The sequence below is a fragment of the Salvia hispanica genome, chromosome 6 (assembly GCF_029641045.1).
Source record: "Salvia hispanica isolate PSC_SH4W2 chromosome 6, Shi_PSC_v1, whole genome shotgun sequence".
Classification (NCBI taxonomy): Eukaryota; Viridiplantae; Streptophyta; class Magnoliopsida; order Lamiales; family Lamiaceae; genus Salvia; species Salvia hispanica.
This window is the reverse complement of record NC_142697.1, coordinates 39,236,438-39,253,732: the sequence shown is the minus strand read 5'-3', so window position 1 is coordinate 39,253,732 and position 17,295 is coordinate 39,236,438. Positions and strand designations below refer to the sequence as shown.

Genomic DNA, 17,295 nt, shown 5'->3' with positions numbered 1-17,295 from the left:
AGAATTAATATTTAGGAATTTTTCCAATAGAATAAAGAAAACAAAGATTGGACATGGGAGCACAATTGCACAAAGCATATATATGTGTGTGCTGAAAGATATCTTGAGATTTGGTTTAAACATTATTAATTTCTTGATTCTTATATTCGATGTACATAACCAAGGAACCAACCATCTCCAGCCTTATCCAAATTGACATATGACTTTTTTTAATAATAACTTGACGATATTCTAAAAGGGTTCAACTTTATTAGTTTCTTTTTATTTTTTCGTCTTACGTCACAATCAATCTCTACAACAATAACTATTTGATAGCTCATGTAAATTAATCATCTACTCATTACATGATCAAAGTATTTTTTTACCGTTTTGTTGACATAATATTAGAGATTTTTAAATACCTTTCTCATTGTTTGGTTGGCAATACTTCATCTAATATAATAAGGCTTGTAAGTTGTTAATAAAAATATACTCCTACAACTAATTTAACTCTTGGTTATTTTAAGCCTGAATTTGTAGTAATTGTGAAAGTTAGCAGCTAGCTAGCCGAAATTTTAATCAGTCCACAAAATAAATATTATATATTTTAAGAATAATCCAATATAATATGAATATGCAAAACAAGAATAGTGAAATTTCCAACTAAATTTCACTAAAGTCTCAATCTATCCAACTATAAAAGATTGCCAAACGTTTAATTAGTGGTTTTGACCACAAAGCACTTATTTGTGGGGTGCAAAAGTTTTGTTTCATTAAACCTACCATTATTTCTCAAACCCTATATCTTTAGTATCATGACTTTCGTATTATAGTAACAATGACTTTCGTATTATAGTTGAAAGTGGCCTCTTCACAAAAAGATAAGTTATAAGATTAAATAAAAATGCAAACACTAGTGAAAGAGACATCAATATAATAGTGGGTTTTCCGGATGTTGAGACCATAATAAAAATGCCATTATTTTCCCAAATATTTGTGAAATTTTGAAGCGAATTTGGATAATGTCATACAATGATATAAAACAATTCCACTACCATATAAGGACAAAACACAAAGACAAAGATCGATTTTTGTACTAAAGAAAATTTCTCAAGCTCCTAATGATGAGGGACACTTGTCAATTTAGGGAGGAATTATAAAATTGTAAACCCTAGTGCTTTTAAAGAAAAAACACTATGCTATTCATATTGGTATATGATTTAAGATTATTATGAAAAATATTACTATTATACTATTATCCTATACATAAATCATGATTATATATATAGAGAAATTTTAGTGAGGCTCAACTTTGAGAACTGAAAATTATAGTATCAGTTTTTTTTTATACATTCATATCAGTTGACATCCAAAACATATTAGTTCATGATATTCATGAATCAACGAACTGATATTCATGAATTAACGAACTGATATTAAGTAAGAAACTGGTATATTTGTGGTATTAATTGATATTAATGTAGTATTTGTGAACTGATATAGTTCCATGTTTTGACTTTAAGAAAAGTTCTTAAATGAACCATATTCTATAAAGGAGTATATATTACCAAAATTTATAAATACTATGTCATTCTCTTTTAAAACATAAGTTTAATATCACATTTTCTTAATTAGTGGATATATAAAACATATTTTACAACAGATTTGAATTTGAATCAATGTCACTACCTAATAATCTTCTTCTGAATTTGAGAAAAAAATAGAGGTTCATACAAACTTCACCTCAAATGTGCTATCTATCATTAACTTTGGGGTGGGGGGGTCCTTGCCTTTTCATTTAAATATCATCCACACTTAATTTCTTAGACATGAAAATCATTACCCAAATAATACTATAGTTGAAAATTAATAAAGATCCAAGAAAATTGGAATAAAAAAGTGTAGTGGCCAACTTTACCCTCCCTATCACCAACCTAGAAAGTGGAAGAAAAAGGGTGGACATACACATACTAAGAGATGTTGCAATAAATGCACATGTCATGCAAATAAAATTGCAACATTTATGCTAGCAGATCTCAATTCATGCATCATACCATGTGCTTAACACCTCAATTCCAACTTGTTAACTCGGCAACTCTCATTTAAATAATTCAACCTAATATATTTTTGTAATATTATTTTCCCATCAGTTGTTTCCTCTTTCAGCAAATCTGATTTCTGGGGATTTTTTTAAGGATTAAAATAATTTTTTTCAACTATGTACTCCAAGATGCTAAAAGAGAAACTGTAACCGTTAATTCCACTAATTAACCGCTGCCGTTGCATTCAGTCTGTTTTTGTATAATTTGTGGATTATTTTATGAATGTGTCCAATTCATATATCTCAGATGTGGAAGATGATCTTTGCAACTTTTGCAAGGGAACCAAAAATGGTCCACCGAATTATTTTCATTATATATGCTAGTTCTCTAGATTTTTGGTATTTTGCATATAGTTATTGGAATCTCGCATTTTGCATGCTCAAGGATCCAATGCTTCTTCTTGCAAATCTGCCCCTCCGAAACCAACTGCATTGACCCTGAAGGCGGGATCCAATGCTTCTTCCTTTCACAGGTCGACACACTATTTTGAAAAGTTTTATAAGAGGATGTGAAGCTCCCTCTGCTATGTAAGCTCGACTGTGGTCAATCTGGTGGCTTATTACTTATCTTCCAAAAGATGAAACTTGCATTAGTATATTTAAAAGGAACTCGTTCTTTGGAGACTAGGAGCATAGATAAAAGGTTGGTGACCAAAATATCTTTATATGTCAGGATAAATGAGTGAGAACCTGATTGAAATAATAAGATGGTCCAAATGAAACTACAAAACCTATCATATAATTGGAGGCCGATGATTAGATTACTTAGTAAGTACTCCTCCGCCCTGACTCCCGACTAATATGACACATTTCTTGGTCGGCACTAGATTTTAGGAGATATTGGTTAATGTGTTTAATTGGAGATAGAAAAAGGTGCATGTAAGTACATAGAGAGAGAAAGAGAGATGAATATTTGATTGGAGTGAAAAAAAGTAGTTGAATATATTAATTGGAGATACAAAGTTTCCAAAAAAAGCAAATATGTCATTTTATTTGAGATAAACTAAAAAGGAAAACGTATCATCTTAACTGAGATGGAGTGAGTACTTAGCATGTTGCGCGGGTTTGTCTTTGGATTATTGGTTTGTTCATTGTTGGCAAGAGTTGTGTTTGCTGATTTTCCTTATTTTTGCCTTTGATGTAAGTTATTTTTTAGTAGTTTAGATAATAATTTTGCTTTTATTGAATTCAAGCTCACTACCTTATTAAACTTGAAAGTTACTATAAAAATATTTGACGTTCGTTGAATTGGAAACAAACTCTAGCAATGTCCGCGGAGTAACAATGATGATATTTTGTACGAATTATTTTGATCCGATTATTGAGATGAAACATCGTTTGTGGCTGTGGATAATAAAATAAGTGGAACAGTGATCCAAATTTGAATATAAATTTCCATGATTTGTTATCTTTAAACTAGACACATAGTATTAACCAAAATATGAAAAGTTTTTAAAAATTATTTAAATCCATAACTATGTAAAAGACGAGTTTTGGTCTTAATTTAAATATTTATGAATTCTAGGTATGAATTTGAATTATTGTAAATTAGGAGTGACTATTTTAAAAAAATAAATTTTGATTAATATTTAAATAAATATTTAATATTGTAATAACAATTTAGGGTAATTTTTAAATAAATTTGAATTAATGTTTAAGTAAATAATTAATGGGGTGGTTACAATCAAATTCTTTTAATTCAATTGATTTATATTTTAATTTTTTAGTAGCCGTTAAATAAATTTGCATTACGTAGCCTCAACTTCTGTATATGTACATTTTTATCTCATAATTTAAATGTCGTCAAGAATCGTAAAGGTCACGTTATTAAAAAAATTGATGGCCAAATTTTTTAAATTAGCCATTTCACTAAATAACAATAACAAGTCAAACTATAAATTAATATGTATTTCCATTGTTATTAATGAGCTAGATAAATGCATTTTATTTCTATGGTGTATGGTGGAGTTTGGAAGGTTTTCAATATTATTGGTGATGTTAATTTTTGTCAATAAATATGTATTCTTTCACAGTGGAATTATCTTTTCAGTGCAAAATTAGATAAATTTCATTACTGCTTCCTCAGATGATTCAACTCCAGTTGTCGATGAAGAAAGTTCTCCTGTAACGATCAATGGAGACAGATGCGGTAGAGATAGAGTTAATTTTTGTTGATAAATACGTATTCTTTCATTGCGAAATTATCTTTTCAGTGCAACTATTAGATAAATTTCATTGCTGTTTCCTCAGATGATTCAACTCCAGTTGTCGATGAAGAGAGTTCTCCTGCAACGGTCAATAAGGACAGATGCGGTAGAGATATAAGAGCATCCACATCGGTTGTCCGTCCGTCCTTGCCAGCGGCACGACGACCGCTTGTCCGCCGCTGCAGCTTGTCCGTCAAAGGCAGGGCGGTGCTCTTAGCTAAGAGCACGTCCGTGCCGCTGAGCAGGTCGACGTGGCGGGCTGTGATTGGCCAACGACTTAGCCATTGGAAATTCTTTTTTTTTTTTTAAAAAAAATTTAAAATTTGAATTTAATTTAAAAAATCATTTTTAAATAAAAAAAATATTTTCCCACTTCCCAATAAATTATATCCTTTCTACACACTTTTAATTTATTTTTCAATTTTTTATCCCAAAATTCACATTTTCATCTATAAATACTCTCACTTTAATAGGTAGGATTTTAATTATGTAATTTTTATTTTTTTAGGATTTCAATTGTGTAATTTTTATATTTTAATGTATTTTTATATTGTAGAAATGTTTTTAGTAATTGAAGTATTTAAATTGAATAATAGAATGGTGGGACCCTTGAGTTTGTCCTTGCGGAAGAGCACGGATGTGAGTGTTGTGCTCTTGTCTAAGGACAAGAAGTAAAAGTGGGTCCGGGCCCGTACTCTTATTTAAGAGCACGGATGGGGATGCTCTAATCATGTGAGAGAGAGTGAAAGGCGAAGAACTGAAGACGCGAGTTGAAGGTTGGTTGTGTAGAGAGAGTCGTGTGAGAAAAGGTGAAATGAAAAATAACATTTTTAAATCATATTTTGATCATTCTGTGTTTGAATGATGTTAGATCATATTTACGTTTTTTCTTAATGTTAGTTTGTTTTATTTTTTATTAGATTTGTTTTAATTTTTTTTGTCTTAACCATAATAGTTCTTTTTATTCAAATAAAGAATTCACATATGCTGACTATTTACAATAATGAAGTTAGTGCTTTCCACATTCGTCGTCAACTTCGTCACTTCCATAGTTTTCATGCAAATGATACACCCAAAGTCAACGAAATGGTGAAAAGAAGCAAAGAAGATAAAGAACATAAAACATCACATTATGTTCGCACGCATGCATAGATCATCAATTTAGATATCAAAAAGGAAAATAAAGCTAAGTTAGACTCAATGGTAAATTGCGGAGAAATAAGTAGGGGAGAGAAGTTGTGGTGCTTTGATGGTGTGTGTTTGATTGAGTTTGTGTTTTACTATTTATTTTTCTTTTATTTGGATACTCTTATTATTGTATTGTTAATATTGTTTACAAATAAGTTTTTTTTATAATTTACCAACTATTCTATTATTTTTCTAATGTTAAGTCATCATTTAACTTATCTTTTAATTGGGATATCATTGTCCTCCTAATTTTTTTTAGTTGTATATTAAATGGAGTATTTTATATCACTTTCATATCGATAGTATTTTTTTTATTGAAGAATGTATATGCTGTTAAGGATGATATCGTTCTTTGTTGTAGGGACATATGTAAGTGTTGTAATTAAAAAATATTTTCATTTTCATTTTGATTTAATTTAAAATTTAATTAATTTATGCTTATAATTATTTAACTTACTATTAGTATATACTCCCTCTGTACTATTAAATATGCAACGTTTGCTTTTGTTCACTTGTTTTGGAAAAAATATAATAGATAACTAAATTGGTGAAAAAATAAAGCAATAGAGAGAAAAATGTAGAGAATAGTCTCCCTTATAATATTCTCTTTTTTACTTTATTTTTTCTCCACTTAAATTATTTATATCATTTTTTCAAAACTTGTGTGAAAAAGCAAACGTTTCATATTTAATGGGACAAATGAAGTATATTTTTTATATTTTTTTATTTTATATAATGATGTTTATTATTTTGTTTAGTTTATTCACAATGTTAAAATAATAGAACGAAAATAATTAAGTCGTGCATAGCACTGGGATTAACACGGTAAGTTTAAAATCCATAGAAATACCATATAACAATGAGCAGGAACTTTATCTAGACTATAAACAAAATCATTTCGAACATAAAAAATAAAATTATAATACTTGAATCGAAGAAAATCAATAATTGTTGCATCACACCACAACGAGCCCAGCTAAGCAGGCGAACAACAAGGCAGTGCAAAAGGAGATCTAGCGAGGCAGGCGAGCGGCAATGCAACAAGGTATAGCGGTGGAACAACGAGGCAGCTGACGGTAAGGTGATGAGGTAGCCGAGGTCGGGCGGAGGTTCGACAAGTGATGCAATCTTTATAACTTTGAGGTGGTAGCATACATTTGAGAGAGAAACTATCTTAAAATTTTTATGCTATTGGAAACCTACTTAATCTACATTTTTTTTTGAAAAAAATGATCAATAATGATTCTCTATCTTTTCTCATGATGACTTAAAATCCTAACCTATTGAATTGAGAAAAAAAGTTTTATCAACTGAACTGCGCTTCATTATCTTCTTATTTTAGTATGTTCACTGCACGGAATGTGTTCAAATAAACAATAAGTTCAATTTTTGTAATTAAAAATTGAAGATAATTTATAGTAGAAATATTTAGGAATAAATAGAATATATAAGAAAATAAGTAGAGAATTCTAGAAGAGAAAAAATAGGATGAAAAGTTTTAGTACAAATACATATGTAGTCTATATATATGTCTTTGTTGTAAATATTTTGCATATGTTAAGTTTTGTAAATTTATTTTGTTTTGGTTTTGGATACGAAGCACAATAAACAAACTTTTGAAAAAGCAAACTTTATAGCATGATTTAATTTGGTAATTAATTTGATTTAAGGCAAGAAATCCATTTATTTATGATAAATTATTTGTATTTAACTTGGGGTGATCATTGATATTTATGACCGTATTTTAATGTATGCTTTGAAGTAAGAACTAATCCGAAAATTTAAAAATTTTACTATTAAAATCAAATCAAACTACTCCAAACTATCTGAAAATAGCCAAATAATTGAAATTTTAAAAATTCAAAATATTTTTCTATACAATAAGGTTTGCTAAATATAAAAATTTTTTTGATTAAAAAAGTAGTTTGAACCCATAAGAAAATTTAGATTTTGAAGAAAATGAAATTCAATAAACTTGAAAAATAAACCAAATGTAATATTTTATTTAATTCAATTATTCAAATTAAACATATTTTTCTCCTCTCTATATTTACCTCTACCTATATTAACTCTCTAATTTGTTAATAAGGAAAGAAAATCTCTAATTTTATGGAAACTAAATTGTATTTAAATCTATATTCTATTAAGTCAACAAATCTCAAATTTTGAGGAGCATATGGCAACTAAATAATACTACTACTTCAATTTTTTCCGTCAATATAGGTCAAGTAGAATAACCACTAGTTCAAAATTTTACCCACGAGAAATAATTTTAGCTTTCTCAATGAATATTTTACCAATTTTACTAATAAACGCAGAAAATAAAAAATTATTTTATCTAAATATATTTGGCTGGCGTGGGGTTAGTTACGCTCATAGGTGAGCTGTATCCACACTCAACGAAGTGCCCACTATCAAATGAAAATACTAAGAAAAATAAAGATAAATTATACTCATAAAATACAGTAGTAGTATAATTCCAATAAATTGAGTAAATTCCTAAAATTAAGAAAATAAGAAGTTCATTTCCTCGATTCATAAACAGCAAGTTTCCTTCTCTCACTTGATCCATTTATTTATAAGTAAAAATCCAATCTTGAAGACACCCCTTTTATTTCCTTTTTACTCTATCATATGGGTGCTTGAATTTTCAGTGACTGCAAATGAATTATGCTCACATAGCTCGAAATATGTGATTTTCAGCATACTTCTTATGCGGGTTGTGTGAATTTCCTGGAATTATAGTGTTGTTTTGTTGATTTTGGCCAAAAAAATGAATCTTGGAGTCAATTCCATGTCTGTAACTACTTCAAGTGCTTCTTGGAAGTCCGATGCAGTTTCCGACCAGTTTCCGGCGGGTTTGAGGGTTCTCGTCGTCGACGATGACCCCACTTGTCTTAGGATCTTGGAAAAGATGCTGAGAAATTGCCGCTATGAAGGTAAACTTTGAATTACTGTTAATTGATTTTTGCTTGTTATGTTTGATTTGTTTAGTCTAAGATGTTGCTTAAAAACCTACCTATTGTGTTTTGATAAGTGTGTTTGAATCACAGATCTTACAGCAGAACTAGGTGTTTTTTTAGCAGTTTAGTGTGTGAGATTTGGATTTGGAGTTTTGATTGTGTGATTGACTAGGGGATTTTCGTTTTAGAGGGAGAAGAAGTAGCTGTTTGGGATCAGAAATCTAGATAGAGTTTATTTTTGTAGATCTTGTGAACGAATCCAAATGTAGTGGATCTTGCTGTTTCATTGCCTTTTAGCCAACAGTATAACGGAATCTTGTTCTTTCACTCAGCTTTCACTAGGCAAGGTGATTGTTTAGGTTAGTGATCTCTTGCTTTTGAGGTTTCAGTTACCACATGCGGTCGAGCTGAGGTTGCGTTGAAGTTACTTAGGGATAACAAGGATGGATTCGACGTTGTTATAAGTGATGTCCACATGCCCGACATGGATGGTTTTAAGCTTTTGGAGCGCGTTGGATTGGAGATGGATCTACCGGTCATCAGTAAGTACCGGCTTCGTGTATCATTTTTATCTATAATTAGTAATCGATATGTTACTCCTGTTTTTACTGATTCTTGATCATTTGTGGTTGCTTAGTGATGTCGGCTGATGATAGCAAAAGTGTGGTGATGAAGGGTGTCACTCATGGTGCTTGTGACTATCTGATCAAACCGGTTCGGATGGAGGCGTTGAAGAACATATGGCAGCATGTGGTTCGTAAGAAGAAGAATGAGTGGAAGGAGAAGGATGCAGAACAGTCGGGAAGTGTGGAAGAAGGAGATCGGCAGCAAAAGCCTACTGACGATGCTGATTACTCTTCTTCAGCTAATGAAGGAAATTGGAGAAACTCGAGAAAGAGGAAGGAAGAGGAGGATGACGGTGATGACAAGGATGATTCATCTACATTGAAGAAACCGCGCGTTGTTTGGTCTGTGGAGCTGCACCAGCAGTTCGTAACTGCTGTTAATCAACTTGGAATCGACAGTATGTCTCTACACCCTTTTCTTTTACATCTTTGATGTTTCTGGTTTGTGGTTTATTAGTACTACTTGACTGAGCTAGGACAAAAAAATAAAAAATAAAACTCACCCAATGAAGAATTTTACTAGCCATATATTTCTTTGAAGTTCTATATAAAACAAAAGTTACAGCCAAACAAATCGAACTCAGACCATTTTAGTGCTCCAAGAGATGTAATTTTGTTGCATATTACTCGTAAATTACTATTGTAACTTGGCTATTGTAAATGGAGTTTATCTGACAAAGTTTCTGAGATGAATTAGTTTCTTCGCACGGATGTGTTACTTTCTTGTATTCGTTTCTGTCCACGAAAACAGAGGCTGTGCCAAAGAAAATCTTGGAATTGATGAACGTCCCGGGCCTCACAAGAGAGAATGTTGCAAGCCACCTTCAGGTTAGTTGAAATCAGAGTATCTCTTATTAATCGTATTAACAGAGTCTCCTCGTAACTCCCCTGACACTTGACAACTGAATGATGCAGAAATATCGTCTTTATCTTAGAAGGCTTAGTGGACAGCCCCAGAATGGACTCGGGAACTCGTTTCTTGGACCCCAGGATTCAGGTTTTGGCTCAATAAGTTCGCTCAACGGCCTCGATCTTCAAGCTTATGCTTCTTCGGGTCAAATACCAGCTCAAAGTCTTGCTTCAATCCAAGCTGCAGCACTTGGTAGGGTGACCAACAAATCGGGTATAGTTGATCAACGCAACATTTTCAGCTTCGATAATCCAAACATGAGGTTTCTAGATGGGCAGCAACACCATAGCAATGGTAAGCAAGTGAATCTACTCCATGGCATCCCTACGAATATGGATTCGAAACAGCTTGCTGCTTTGCACCAGTCTGGACAGCCCTTTGGTAATACGCTTATGAACGTGCACTCCCAGTCAGGCCAAAGTAATTCTTTACTCACGCAGATGGTTCAACCACAGTCGAGGACACAAATGTTGAACGAAGTTGGTGGTAACCCGGTCTTGAATTTTCCATCATCGGTAGGGCAACCTGGTTTGTCTCAGGCGATTCCCGGGTCCGTCTTTAGCCGGTACGGAATGGATAATAACAATGTTCGTCCTCTGACATACACGTCCCTTTCCCAGCCCACGTCTGTAGTAGAATTTTCGAGGAGTCAGGGCATGGAGTTATCCGGGAATTCAATTCCACTCACTAGTAACTCAGGAATCCCAAGTTATACCTCTAAAGGGACGACGCCCCAAGAAGAGGTGAACTCTGAAATTAAAGGATCTCGAGGCTTTCTACCCAATTTTGATGCGTTCAACGAGCTCAGCCAGAACAGAACCGACACTTGGGACTTGCAAAATGTTGGATCAACCTTTGAAACTCCTCAACATTCCAATATTCAAAGCCGTCTGGATGTTGCACCGTCAGTTTTAGTCCAACCAGCATTTACCTCTGATCATAGGAATGGACATATCCGGACTACATCTGTTAACAAGGCAGCTTTCTCAGCTGCTACCAGTCTTGGCAACGGCACAAACTTCGGGCAGCAGCTCACACCATCACACGCTGATAGTGCTCTAAGAATCAAGACTGAAAGACTACCCGACATGGGCTTCCAAAACAGCCTCTTTCCCGATCAATTGGGCCAAGACGACCTCATGAGCACGCTCCTCAAGCAGGTAAACGTTGTAATTCACAATTTTGAATGTAATAAAATGATGAACTCTATAGTAAGTCAATTTCTTACTTGCAGCAGCAAGACGGGTTGGCGCCAGTGGAAAATGAGTTTGGCTTTGACGAATACCAACTGGATAATCTTCCGGTTTAGCCTGCCCGTCTTTATGTAGCTGACTCACCTTTCAAATCTTTGTACATAGTCACTTGTGCTGACAATTCGTGATCAACGCACGCATGCTATAGATTTGTCCTTGCAATAACGTACTGCACCTGCGCCTTTCTTGCATAGACGGGCTTCATTCTTTTCAAATTCAGAACGTCGGGTGGTTGAAGAAAATCGGCATGGTATGCAAAGCGTACTTGCTAAATTTTGGTTGCTTTAGGGTTAGGTGATTGATAGTAGGAAATTGTTACAGGCTGATTTTCCTCATTCATTGTGACAACACCTCACGCAGGTGGTGTGCTAAGTCGCTTTCCGCGTTTCTGGGTAAAAAATACGATGATTTCTTGTGGACTCGTTGAGAATGACTAGGATAAATTTGTGGCATTATGGTAGAATCACACGGATTCAATTCGACATGTTTGATTATGAATTATGTGACATTGTTGTAACTTTGATGATTCTTTTTTGGAATATTTCTCAATCGATTTGGGGTTATGTTACAGATTTGTTGCATTTCACAAATCATTTACAAATAAATCCCTATCAAACAAGTCTTGATTGCTTGTCAAACGCTCGTACGTAGTAATCCAATGAATGAACATAGTGTTCATCTTGCCTCGGCAAATTCGGCCCCTCGCTGCGATCTGCCTGGACGGGCTGATCCCGTCTGGGCGATCTTGGCGGGGAAGCGTACATTACCGACACTTCCAATATGTCTTGTCGCATATTCTCCTGTATTTGAATGTACCTCTCCGCCCGCAGAGCCGTGATGTACAAGCCTGCGGCGAAGAAAACCGTCGCCAGACCCAGAACTCCGGCAGCCGTGAAAAGCCCTTGTCGGATTACGAGGCAGCTTGGGCGTGGCGTCTCCCAGTCCTTGAGGTGGCCCGACTCCACGCTCAGCCCGACCAACAGTTGGATCTCGCCAACAGCAAATGTCGTCCTGCCAGTGCCAGTTATTATCCACTCATTTATAGAGGAGTCATGATCATCAATTTATCTGACATGTGACAGGTTTTCAGTACTTACCACGTGGCAACGAAGAAAAAGCCGGCTTGCCACGTCAGAGTCTTGGCGAATTGGGACTGTGGGTCCCAGGTGATCTCAACTAGGGAGTCCGATTTGCTGACAGCGACCAATAGAAAGACATGCTGCACCACCATGGCGGCCGCCAGCGCAGCAAAAGCCGCGGTGGCGGAAAGGAGGGGCAGTTTTCCAGTGCCCGTGTAAGTGCACTGGGAATCGCGCCATTTGGCCTGAGAGCGTGCGGCCTCGGCTATGAGGCAGAGGATGAAGCAGAAGAGGCCGAGTAATATGGATAGAACCATGAGAAAGGCGCCGGTTTTGCTGCCGAGGTTGGTGGTTTTGGGTGTGGGAGAGAGATCAGCGTGCGTCACCGCCATTTTCGGAGTCGGGGCTCGTTCTTTGCTGTGAGAAGGAACAATTTGATGATCATCTTTTGGATTTTGGAGAAAGGTTTTTAGGATTGCTTGGAGGAAAGGTTCCTTAAAGGTTAGACATTCCAATATTCTTGTTCTTTAATTTCTCTCGTGTCTCAATATTTTCGATAAAGTAGTTCATATTTACATGACTTGCATTTTGATTTTAAAGAATTAACTCATGTAGTATTCGAATATGGATTTCGTGATTTAATATAGTAGTTTTTAACTTTATACCATTGATTATATTCGACTAATCTTCGTAGATTATTCCTTTTTTTTAATGATGTATCATGGCCGGTGAAGTCATACACTATTTTTGGCAATCTTGGAGGCAGATTCGTTTCATATATGCATTTCTTGTAGCCATTCTTTATTCTATGATGGTACCGTTAACTTTTTAATGCTGAAAGTATAAAAGAAGAAGCTACTACCAATTTGATGAGAACATTTGATTAATTGTGTTCAAACTAAAAAACCACATTTCCTAAAATAGTAGTACTACTAGTAATTATACTCCACTTTAATTCAAATAATTGTCACTTAATCAAATTTTATTCAATTACCTAAAACATACTAGTACAAAACGTCTTTTTCAACTCGAGAATAATAATTTTATTTCAATTACTACCTAACACACACTAGAAGAATTAATAATGCTAGAATACAAACATCCATGCATATTGGCAAAGAAGAGCTGAAGAGGTGACGCATTAAGTCCAGCACCATACATGTCTAAATCCTCTCCTCACTATTAGTCCCATTGCCCGTGTTGGTCAGATGTCTCCATCGTTCCGACACTGGGCCGCCTCGTCAGTGGCGGATACAGACCTTGAAAACGGCGGAGGCGGAATTTAATGCTTAAATATTTAATTTAATATTATTTTTAATAATAAAATAAATAATATTATATTAATATTTAAGTAGCACTCACTTCGTTAATAAAATATAAACATGCATTAGCTTGCAAATATGTACTACTATTATTTACGTAAAAGTATAAAATTATTGTAAATATTATATATAAAAGTGATATAAGTAAAGCAGTAAATATTAGATTTCAAAAATATTTAAAAGTTTATTTTGTTACATAGAGAATAATTAAGATGCATGGATCACAAATTGTAAATATTTTTGGACAAAAAACATTAACACAAAATTAAAAATGATTTTAACTAAAGAATAAATATTACAACATAATATGCAAATTAGTAAAAGTTTAGATTTCATTAAGTATTTAAAGGTATTATTTTGATAATAAGAAGAAATATGAATTGATAAAATAAAAAAAAGTAAAAATGGAAAAAATATGCTCTTGTCAAGGTTGAACCCTAAACATCTTAGTTAAAAACCCAACAACCAAACCATTGGACTACCACATTTTAAACAACTTTTATTGAAAATAAATGTATTTTCACACTCCACGGAGGGGGTGGATATGCAATTTTCGGCTCGATTCAAAGGAAAGATTAGGCTGTCCGAATGGCCAGGAGGGGCCCCCCTTGATCCGCCGGTGCGCCTCGTCATCATTGTCCTGCCATGTTACTAGAATTAATCACTGCACAATAATAGTGTGGACATCCACAATAATTGATTTAAATGGCATCACTCTAAGAGCATCCATAATAGCGTAGACATTCCAATAGCCTAGCACTAGAACTAACCAAAAACACCTTCTGCCACGTCACTAGGACTTACCACTACACTGTCACATCACTAGGACTAACCACTACACAATAATAGTGTGGACATCCACAATAATCGATTTAAAGGACATCACTCTAAGAGTATCCACAAGAGTGTGGACATCCCACCTAGCACTAGGACTAACCAAAAACACCTCATGCCACGTCATTAGGACTAACCACTGCACAATAATAGTGTGGACATCCACAATAATCGATTTAACGAGCATCACTCTAAGAGCATCCACAATAATGTGGACATCCCAATAGCCTAGCACTAGTACTAACCAAAAACACTTCCTGCTACGTCACTAGGACTAATCACTACACTGCTACATCACTAGGACTAACCACTGTACAATAACAAGCCTATAGCACTAGGACTAGCCGACCCTAGCCAATAAAACAAAGTAAAAAATACGATTAATTCATTTTAATTGTTAGTGTTTATCAAATATACAAAAAATGAAGTGCAACGAGTTGTGAATATTGAGTATAAATAAAAAAATCGGGACGTCCGTGCTCTTGTCCGTGCAATAGCGGACAAGAGCATGAACTAAAGGTAGGACGTCCGGTTTCGGACGTGGACGAGCGCACGTCCTACTTCGGGACGTCCTACCTGTCGTCCTACCTTTAGTCGCTATTGCAGACGGACACCCCCATCGGACTAACCGCTAGTCCGCTATTGCGGGAACTCTAAATGTAGTGATATCATAATATATACTCCCTCCGTCCCATTGAATATGACTCACTTTCCTTTTTAGTTTATCCCAATCAAGATGACCCATTACTTAAAATAGAAACACTTTTATCTCTACTTTATTCTCCCTCTCTTTTACTTTACTCTCTCCTCTCAACACACAAAATAAAGTTGCATAAAATCTCGTGCCAACCAAGGAATGGGTCATCTTCCTTGGGACAGAGGGAGTACTTTATCTGTCACTGAAAAATATGAACTAGTATTTCTTTTTAGTCTGTCTTTTAAAGTACTTATGAACTTTCTAATTTTGGAAATTTCATCCTCTCTAATAAGGTGTGACACATTCTCTATTAACAATACAATACTTTAAAAAAAATTCATTCTATTTCTCTCTTACTTTTCCAGTTATGCATTAAAATTCGTGCCGAATCAAATGTTCATACTCATTGGAAATTAATGGAGTATGATATGAATAGGGAAAATAGTGAATAATATAGTATAATAAAAAGCTAAATAAGTTAATACATTGGAAGTAAAGGTCTTACTATCCAGCAAACTCCTATCTTTTCTACAGTTTACAAACAAATCATAAATATCAATAGATGATAAATAATGTAAATAAAAATATCAAACAACGTCAACTCGTCCAAACTTTAGTTTGTAATGTGTAGGAATAATGTAACTTGCAATTGATTACACCATGAGGTAATATATTGTGAGTGAGTGTATTATAAACCTCTACTAGAGTAGTGTTTATTATAAAAAAATTAAAATGCATCTCTACAACAAGAATGAAAAATGCAAAAAAACAGTATTCCCTCCTTACGTGAACACGAAACATCGAACGTAGATTGAGGGTAAGAAATGAAGAGAGACATGAATTAATATGGTTTACCTATTCCCCAATGACTTGTGCAGCTTGACAATGGTCTCCTCTTCTTGTTGAGTGAATTTCCCTCTCTTCACATCTGCTCTCAAGTAGTTAATCCACCTCAGTCTGCAACTCCAGCGGCGGATCCAGGTGGGGTCGGGCGGGGTCGGCCGACCCCACCGCCGGCCAACTAAGACAGGGGGAGCTCCATTAGATCCGGTCTTTGAAGTTGCCGCCGACCCCATGGTGCGCTGGAGCGGGAAACAGAGCAGTCACGAATCTTTGTGTAATGTGTGTGTGAGACAAGAAATTCATAGACAGAGAGGAGTAATTTGAATATTTGAGAAGAGGAATTGAAAAAATTGAGTTGCAGAGATTGAGAAGGGGGAAGAAGACGATGAAATGTACAATAATCATTGTGGGGCCCAGCTTTTTGTTTGTTACGAATAAGGACTTTTATCTCTTTTGATAAATGCATATTATAATATTCAAAATTACCAAAATACTAGTTTTACTAATATTTATAATTCACTCAAATTAACTTTTTTATAAGTAACGAATTAATGAGATGGCCTCTAGAATCAAATTCATACCTAGAAATTTAATTACTGCTCCGTCCATTCCATAGTAATATCGTCATTTTGGTACGTTCTATAGTAATATAGTCATTTTTCTTTTTAGTAAAAGTCAACACATTTTTTCACATATACTTTACTCTTTCTTACTTTTTTCTCTCTTCATCTCTCTACCTTTTTCATTTTCCATTTTATTATTTCTTTACTTAACTCACCTAACACAATTTTTCTTAATGTCCCTGCTGAAAAGTTTTGCCTCCAATACTATGAAATGAAGGGAGTATTATTTTTTCATATAATGGATTGATAATCATTTATACATATTTATCTTATTTATTAAAATAAAAAAAATACATGATTTCATAATATTAAAAGGTTTGTGTTTGATAATTCCATAAAATTTTAATTAGTTATAAAAGACAACATATTATTTTTGTTAATTTAAACAAATCTCAAATATCAATTTTAAATTTCGATAGATTTGTCCGTCTTACTACTCTTTATTCAAAAAATTTCTTATCGAGTTTATAATTTTGCATTAACAACGAAGGACATAATGTTATTTAAGGCGAGTTGCTATTTCTAATCCATGTATCAAGACGAAGTATTAGGCATGAAAAGAAACGTTTAGACACTGATAATATTTGCGGATCTGATTATTTTAGTATGATTTATGAAAACGACAACAAATGAGAAAGCAACGAAAAGGATGTCATCAGAGTTGAGAAAT

General features: G+C 34.2%; 2 protein-coding genes and 1 long non-coding RNA gene across 5 annotated transcripts; 1 reads left to right on the top strand and 2 right to left on the bottom strand.

Annotated features, from left to right (window-relative positions):
* The first annotated feature begins 7,972 nt into the window (after positions 1-7,972).
* Positions 7,973-11,797, top strand: LOC125205323 (two-component response regulator ARR1-like). Of its 3 annotated transcripts, XR_007173740.2 has the most exons (7): positions 7,973-8,414; positions 8,828-8,980; positions 9,076-9,462; positions 9,816-9,892; positions 9,980-11,134; positions 11,209-11,477; positions 11,588-11,797. XR_007173740.2 is itself a non-coding variant. In XM_048104185.2 (6 exons), the coding sequence occupies exons 1-6, from the start codon at positions 8,249-8,251 to the stop codon at positions 11,281-11,283; spliced, it is 2,010 nt and encodes a 669-aa protein (XP_047960142.2). In that variant the 5' UTR covers positions 7,973-8,248; the 3' UTR covers positions 11,284-11,797. The 3 variants fall into 3 exon arrangements, 2 of the variants coding, with proteins under 2 accessions (XP_047960142.2, XP_047960140.2); XM_048104185.2 differs by having other exon boundaries at positions 11,212-11,797; XM_048104183.2 differs by having other exon boundaries at positions 11,209-11,797.
* On the bottom strand, positions 11,781-12,698 carry LOC125205324 (transmembrane protein, putative (DUF1218)). Its single transcript, XM_048104186.2, has 2 exons — positions 12,325-12,698; positions 11,781-12,238 (listed from the first exon to the last, which is right to left on the bottom strand). The coding sequence occupies exons 1-2, from the start codon at positions 12,696-12,698 to the stop codon at positions 11,839-11,841; spliced, it is 774 nt and encodes a 257-aa protein (XP_047960143.2). The 3' UTR covers positions 11,781-11,838.
* Positions 12,699-13,942: 1,244 nt separating this feature from the next.
* LOC148923774 (uncharacterized) lies at positions 13,943-16,385 on the bottom strand. Its single transcript, XR_016133055.1, has 2 exons — positions 16,015-16,385; positions 13,943-14,268 (listed from the first exon to the last, which is right to left on the bottom strand). It is a non-coding gene; the product is annotated as an uncharacterized LOC148923774 (long non-coding RNA).
* Between the last annotated feature and the right edge of the window lie 910 nt (positions 16,386-17,295).

Excerpts from the sequence above, each read along its gene's own strand:
- LOC125205323 (XM_048104183.2), top strand. The coding sequence starts at position 8,249 with ATGAATCTTGGAGTCAATTCCATGTCTGTAACTACTTCAAGTGCTTCT. Across the intron at positions 8,415-8,827 it reads GAGAAATTGCCGCTATGAAG|TTACCACATGCGGTCGAGCT; the intron begins GTAAACTTTGAA and ends TTGAGGTTTCAG. Across the intron at positions 11,135-11,208 it reads TGAGCACGCTCCTCAAGCAG|CAGCAAGACGGGTTGGCGCC; the intron begins GTAAACGTTGTA and ends TCTTACTTGCAG.
- LOC125205324 (XM_048104186.2), bottom strand. The coding sequence starts at position 12,698 with ATGGCGGTGACGCACGCTGATCTCTCTCCCACACCCAAAACCACCAAC. Across the intron at positions 12,239-12,324 it reads TTTTTCTTCGTTGCCACGTG|GACGACATTTGCTGTTGGCG; the intron begins GTAAGTACTGAA and ends TGGCACTGGCAG.